Here is a 7,976-nt window from a genome sequence, read left to right on the forward strand (position 1 = left end):
TGGAAAGACTATTTCACTCTTTTTTGCCTACAGGATTTCCATATCCAAAACCCGCCTTATATCTATGCACCCAGTCTTTCGAAAATTAATTGTTCTGATTTGTATTGTAGGAGAGATTGGAATATGTGCGGCATACTTGGTGTTGGAGCCTCCGAGCATGTTGAAGAACATTGAAATTCAAAATGTAAAGATTATCTTTGAATGCAATGAAGGTTCTATAGAGTTTCTGTGTTCCATATTTGGGTTTGATGTTCTTCTGGCTCTGCTGTGTTTCCTTACAACCTTTGTGGCTCGCCAGCTGCCAGATAACTATTATGAAGGGAAATGCATCACTTTTGGGATGCTGGTATTTTTCATTGTCTGGACCTCTTTTGTCCCTGCTTACTTGTGCACTAAAGGCAAATTCAAAGTGGCTGTGGAAATTTTTGCCATTTTGGCATCCAGCTATGGCTTGTTAGGATGTCTATTTCTTCCCAAGTGCTTCATTATCTTGCTGAGGCCAAAGAGGAACACTGATGAAACTGTTGGTGGAAGAGTTCCCACTGTTGACAGGAGCATCCAGCTGACCTCAGCTTCTGTGAGCAGCGAGCTTAACAGCACCACAGTGTCCACTGTTCTGGATGAGTAGAGCCATGAGCTCTATGTGGCATGCAAGGATATCACCTTGGATGCCATCCTGGCTTAACTTTCACTTTAGTGTTTCATCTGAAGCAGTTGCTGATGTTGTAGGGTAATTAGCTGTGGCTGTGTTGGTGTAAGGTTTACCTGGTGAATTGTAACTTGTTCTGAGACAGGGTATTCAACATAAATTAGAAAGTCACTTTTGATTGAAATTGGGAATGATTTCATTAAGATTTAAAACAGGGGCTATAAATAAACACAATTCATCAGATATTGTAGTAAAATGGCACATGAACTTTTTTCTGAGTTTCTTTTTTATAAGTTTACATTAAATAAAAATGAATGCATGTTCCACAGAGTCATTTTCTGATCCTGTTGATACCTCTATGAAATAGTTCTATATTTTACAATTGTGGCTGTGAAGCCTGAGTAAAATGGCTGAATTGTTAAGAGCCCTGGCAGCTTTTCCAGCAGACTCAGGTCAGTTTTCTCTGTCCTACATGGTTGCTCACAATTGCTTGCAACTAATTCCAGGGGCATCAGTTCCCTCTTCTGCATGCCAGACATGCACAAGGTTCACAGTAATAATGCATTACAGGCATAACACTAGTACATGTAAAAGAAAAGAAATGGAAAATTCCTATTCTGAAGCCTTTCTTCCCTGGGTGCAGAAGCTTTAAAGAGTCCTTCGGAAATAATCTGTGCTTTCAAAGATAGGAGACTGAGGGGTTTGAAATACTGAGAGAATTCAGTCTCCTCTTAAGCTAGTAATGATGGTAAATAAGCTTCTCTGAAGCAAGGCATGATCCTGCTCCAGGCTTCTCTGAGAGAAAATATGTGCTGAAGTGTGTGAGTTTCAAATCATTCCTCTGAGAAATAAGTACAAAGGGAGTTGTGATGCCAGCCCAGGTTTAATTAGATTAAATGGTAAAGATCTATGGCAAACATTTACCTAGACCAAGGCTTAGTCAGCAAGTCTATTTTTCTTAAAGATTTATTTATTTTATACAAGAGAGTACACTGTCACTGTCTTCAGACACCCCAGAAGTGGGCATCAGATCTCATTACAGATGGTTGTGAGCCCAAGTGGTTGCTGAGAATTGAGGTCAGGACCTTTGGAAGAGCAGTCAGTGCTCTTAACCGCTGAGCCATCTCTCCAGCCCCAGTAAGTAAGACTTCTTAAAAATATTTTTAATGGCATATAGTGATAGATAACTGCCCTCTCACTATACGGTTACTATAATTTTACTTCCCTTATGTAAATGTTATAGATACATTTTCAGTCTCCTTGACATGAAATGTAAAAATGACCTATATATTTTTATGAGCACATGACTTAAATATGTAGCAAACAGAACTTATAGAACTGTGGATAGTATAAACTGCCGTGTACGTTTGGTTATAGAAGTATAAGAAAACCAGAATGTAGTATGTTTTCAAAGATCTTAATATTTGTGATTTTCAAACTTGGTGGAGATTTCTTCCGCAGGTATGCCAGAGCAGAAAGTGAAACCATAGTAAGTAGCTAGGCATGGAAAGTCAGGAACTTATTTACTGATTTAACAGAAAAAATTATTGTAGATTAGGTATAGGAAATGGCCTTCCCACAGTTTAAATGAGAAGTTTATATCAAGCCTTGGTAAAATTAAAAGTGATCACATTTGCTTGGGGGACACTGAATACCAGTGTTTTCTTTATAGACACCTACTCCCCTATTTATTGCACAATACTTTCCCAGTGTTCTTCATCATAACCCTTATCAACATTAAATAAGTTTATATCACAAGTATGAAGAGGAGAAAACTTGCTTTTTTTGGTCAACGTTGCTTTGTTCTGTTTGTCTATTTATTTTCTTTTCATTCACAGGGCTACACTCTGGAAAAGAGAAAATGATTTTTTCAAACCATAGAGCAATAAAGAGAACGAAAATCCACAAACCATCTTCTTTTTCAATTGTTCATGCAATTTGGAAGACCTAAAATATATCTTTCAATTTTCAAACAAAGCTAGGTTACAATATATTTGTAATGAGTTACTTGTTTTTTTACTCAAACCATTTTAATCACAGTGTTGTCAATTCCTTTTCTGAGATGTTGAATATTGAATGTATGCTTTCCAAAAAGTTAGTAGCAGAAGTCCATGTCTTTAAATAATACTATCTTTTTGATCTTATATTCATTGCAATAACTTTCCCAACATCAATAAGTTCAGTATATCACAGAACTAAAATACAAAATATTATTTTGACTTGCACACTTCATGACAATGTATATATGTCTCTTTACAGTTTTAATGTGAAATAATTTTAGGTTATCTCTTATTGATTTTGGCACCAAATATTGTTATAGAAATGGCTGATGGCTGTTAAAATAAAAATATTTAATCATCAAAAGATTATAATTTTATTTGTAGAGTGTTAATTTTGTAATTAATTACACATCAAACATTAAACTATTTTTCACAGTATTAGAAGATTTTTGGATGAATATATCATTTAAAAATTATCTCTAGCATTAAGACCCAGTCACTCTTCCAGCATGGAGGGGAAAGGGCATCATTGGTGCAGCCATGACTAGTGAAAACCAGGAGAGCCATGAAGGCAGCACAGCTGTTTGACCCAGTCTAGAAGAGCTGAGCCAGATGCTGTCTTTGCCATTGTGCTGTCTTTCACTTTGGGTTTCAGATTTATATGTGTCACATTTGTGGGAGACTTTTTACATGAGGATTCATTCATGTCTTTTCCAAGAAAATTATTTCTGCTCTAAGAGAAGTAACCTTATCTAGCGCCATTCAGGAGTCTTCATTGTGAAAAGCACAAAGAAGTTGTTTAGCCCCAGAGTTTTCCTGGCACATCTGCCCCTAAGCAAACTCACAAATGATAGATTTGCCAACAGATCAGATCACAGGCTTCCTCCTACATGTAGTTTGTAGGACAATGTGCCATGAAAATAATATTTTAGTAAGTAACAATATTAGTTTGCCTAAAATAACCTTTAATAATACATACAGGTGACCTGAAATTAATATAAAAGTAATATAAGAATTTTCCAATCATAAGAAGAATGGCTCACATTAAATTACAGTGAAGTATTTTAACTAAAAAACCAAGAGAAAGCAAATAAATAGAACTAGTCAGCCTGCAGTGTGTGGGAGCTTTCAAACTTTTAAGCTAGGCTAACTCACAAGCTATACTTGGAACACTATGCAGTATTCAAGGCTTGGGAACTTATCTAGACTGACTCAGATATTTTTCTAATAACTGTTTGATGTTTTACTTTCCTGAAGAATCGAATGTCATATGTCATAAATGCTGACATAGTCTACAATGATTTGAGTGTAATAATACCATTCTCTCTGTACTTGTAATACTTGTCCAGGGACAAAAAAGCTATCCATATTTTTTTTTGAAATCATAAGTTTGACTCTTCTGTGGAATGTGCATACATAAAGAAACATTATGATTGTTAGTCTGTGTTATGAAATATTTTATGTGCTTGGCCCTTTTAATGGCCCCATGCTCTACAGTATCAGACTTGCGTCTTGGCCTTCTGGGACTAGAAGTTCTAAAAAGTCATCAGAGACTGAGAGCTGGGAGGAAGTAGTAGTAGGAGAGAGAATAACAGGACTGGGATGTAGGCAGACTTAGGGTCCAGGAGACAGAAAAGTAGGGTCAGAGAAGACAATTGATGTAAGAAGAAAGAAGACCGAAAAGGGATAGAAAAGAGGAGAGAAGAGAAGGAAGAGGAGAGGAGAGAAAAGAAGAGATTGAGCAGAGTGAAAATAAGAGACAGTTGAAATTGAAAAGACAGTTGGTGACCTTTAAGCCAGGGGGAGCTGAACTGATCTAGAGAAGATATTGTTAGTGACAGATAGAAGAAGAATCAGCAAAGAACCTACAAAGTAGCTAAAAAAATAAAAACAAACAAAAGAAATAAAAGTGTACTAGTCAGTCATATATTAAAGATTCTCATCAGAGATTAAAGAAACATCATCAGTCATGCTTTTTTTGTATGCAGATTCTTTCTTTCTTTCTTTTTTTTTTTTTGATTTTTTTTGATTTTTTTTGAGACAAGGTTTCTCTGAGTAGCCCTAGCTGTCCTGGAACTCACTCTGTAGACCAGGCTGGCCTCAAACTCAGAAATCTGCCTGCCTCTGCATCCCAAGTGCTGGGATTAAAGGCATGTGCCACCACCGCCTGGCTGAATGATTTCTTTTTAATTAAAGAGTAAAGACCAGCTGTGGTCTCTGATTCATTCACCCTTTACCCATCTCTGCCTGATCCTTATCTCTTCTGCTGGAAACTGCCTGACTTCTGGGGCTGGTCCCTAGCTGCTCACTATTCTCCATTCCTAACTGAAGAGCTATTGACAGTTGATGGATTCTGGAAGAGGAAGAGAGTTTCTTTAAGTGGGAAGACCCTGATAGGTTGGTTATACTCTAGAAGATGGTCCCACACCCATTAATACACGGCAATGTAAACGTGGACTCAGATTTTTAAAAAATAACACTTGAAGTTGGGAGAGAGTAAAAGAGTGGTTTGTGGGTCTGGGAGGATTAGAGGAAGGAATGGAGGATGTGATTGAAGTATATTGTATGCATGTATAAAATTCTCAATTAATAAAATATTTTATGTTAAAATTTATTTCTATTGAGACTGAAATCTTTGCTTACCCATGAATGTTGCTTTGCAAGACAATTTTAATAAATATTTGGTAGTGATATTTCTCACTGTATCTGAACATTTGTTTGTTGCTTATGATGGACCTTAGTGAGAGACCTGAATAATCTCAAGGTATTGTGTCAACATTATGAGGTTGCTGGTATCAGAAGTAACAGAACATTCAAGAAAACATGTGACATGTATGGGCTCTTTTAGTAAAAATAAATATTTACAGCATAGAGAGCTTAACTCTCTCACCAAAAGATTAATTCCTTGTACATTAATATTGTTAATTAATGTGTACTAATTATTTTTTACTACTAAAATTTCTGACTCCGAGTTAGTAAGAACTTCGGATATCCCAATTAACACCCTTAAAGTGTTTTTTTTTTTTGCTCAAGTAGGAGATTGTCCTAGGACTCAGAAACCCAGGAACCATACATCTCTGAAGGAAAAGTTATCTCAACAGAAGAGCATCCTAAGACACAGTAGTCTAGGAAGCACAGAGCTCTGAAGTAGGCCAGTGTCCCCAGTGAAGGTCATCCTGAGACACAGGTATCTAGGAACCACACAGCTCTGAGGAGGGGCAGTGTCCAAGTGGAAGAGCATCCTAAGACACAGGAGCTCAGGAACCACATACTCTGAAAGCAAAACTCCTCAGCAGAGGCATTGGGGCTCTCAAGGGAATATATCCCCAGCTGAGCTGAGGAGCTCAGGAGCCTTAGCCATGCTCCTGCTTTGCTTCTTCTCTTCATTACTTCTTTTCTTCTTCTTCAGATGAGAGAATCATACCAGGCAGAAAATCTCATGGAAGTGATTTATTGGAGGGTCCAGGATGTGGAAAGGCAAATCTAGGGTTGGATATCCTCTAGTCCCTGGAGTGGACAGCAGAGAATTGGACAAAGGGCAGCACTTACATAGAATTTCTTTTCAGGGCATAGATTTCCAGAGTGTAAATTATTGTGATTTCACGTCCTGAGCTTTTAACCAACTTGAACACAAAACTGAGTCACTAGAAAGAGGACACTTCGAGTAAGGAATCGCTTCAATCAAATTGGGCATATCTGTGGGGCATTTTCTTGATTAATGTGGGAGAGCCCAGCCTGCTGTAAGTGGTAGCATCCTGGACATGTGGTCTTGCTGTTTATGAGAACAAGCTGAGCAAATTGAGTAAGCTTTTGAGAGCAAGCCAGTAAGCAGAGTTTCTTCATGGCTTCTGTATCACTTCTTGAGTCTAGATTCCTGCTGTGAGCTCCTGCCCTGATTTCCTTCAGTGACCTGGGAGTTGTTAGATGACCAAAACAAACAAACAAACAAACCCCTGTCCACTCAAAGTTGATTTTGGTTATTATTACTATAACTGTAACAGAGAAGCAAACTAGGAAAGAAGCAAATGATAGGAGAGTCTGGAGTTGTAGAAGTGGATCTGAGTTGTGCTACATGGCTGTGGGCTTAAAGAGGTTAACTGCTAAAACATGGAAGCAGTGTGGAGGGGTGTTTACTGTCCCGCTATATCAGCTGCACCTTGATGTCTCCATTCATGATGGAGAGCCACCAATATGTGAGAAGGAGAGAAGAAATGAGACTAGGGCTGTTTCAAGGAGGTTCATCTGAGACGGATAACCCCTTCTGTTAGTATATTTGTTTCCTATTGAGAATTTTCATGCAAGAATTAACTACCAACAAATTAGCCCAGAAGATTAATTAACATGAAGTTAGTCTTGTGTGGGTTTTGGTAGCTCAAACACAAAACAAAAGAAAACATAAAGCAAAAACTTTATGCTTTGTGCTTCATAGGTCATATGATTAATCTTCCCACTAATTCTCAGACAAGAACCACATAATTTTGAAAAACATGCTGAAATTAATACTAAGGTATTCCCCAAATCAATGTCAAAGTGCTCACCCATCACAAGAAATTTCACACCCAAATTCTGAGATTATTTTATGAGAAAATGTTTAGGTAGAATGTATTGCCAAAGAGAAAATTATTTTTCAATGATTCAAGACATATTTAATATTTGATAAACCATTGATTGTAAAGAATAAAATAACACTATAAATTAGGCTATCATTTTTTACAAGAAGAAATTTTTAGCTATAATAATCCTCTTTTATAACAATGCATATAAACTTAATCAACAAAGAGTAGCTAAAAATTCAGATAAAATTATATTTTAAAATTTAAAGTTGCACAAGAAAACAATTCCATTACATGTTGGAGTATAATTGACATTTTGTTGTAGATTCCATTGTTAATCAAAATAGAAGTGTAAAGAACATGTGTCAGACAAGAGAGTTTTACTGCATTGTGGTATGAAGAGGTAATGGAATCTTCGATATTAAACTGATAGACTTTTGAAATACTTTGTGTATAGACCATAAGTACAATGATCAACCTCTTGGAAAATAAAAGAACAATCAAACATTCTGATGAATTATATTTATTTATACCCTCTACTTTAAAATCTAAATGACATGGTTTCTAATTTAAATCATGAGTGAAATTCCAATCTATGCTGAATAGCATGTCACAGAACAAGATATCATTCACCAGGCTAAACTTACACCAACACAGCCACAAAAAATATTACCCTACAACATCAGCAGCTGCTTCAGATGAAACACTAAAGTAAGGTTAGGCCAGGATGTCATCCAAGGTGACATCCTTGCATATCATATGGAGTTCACAGCT

The 7,976-nt window shown here is 36.8% G+C and overlaps 1 protein-coding gene across 1 annotated transcript in view; it reads left to right on the forward strand.

Moving 5' to 3' along the window:
* The window catches only part of LOC116094306 (vomeronasal type-2 receptor 1-like), a 15,441-nt gene extending 14,813 nt beyond the window's left edge, over positions 1–628 (forward strand). Inside the window, exon 2 of the mRNA XM_031376166.1 lies at positions 8–628. Coding sequence (XP_031232026.1) covers positions 8–628 — 621 coding nt within the window. The remainder of the gene's footprint in view (positions 1–7) is intronic.
* The last annotated feature ends 7,348 nt before the right edge of the window (positions 629–7,976 follow it).

Source organism: Mastomys coucha, unplaced genomic scaffold (genome assembly GCF_008632895.1).
Source record: "Mastomys coucha isolate ucsf_1 unplaced genomic scaffold, UCSF_Mcou_1 pScaffold16, whole genome shotgun sequence".
NCBI classification, from domain to species: Eukaryota; Metazoa; Chordata; class Mammalia; order Rodentia; family Muridae; genus Mastomys; species Mastomys coucha.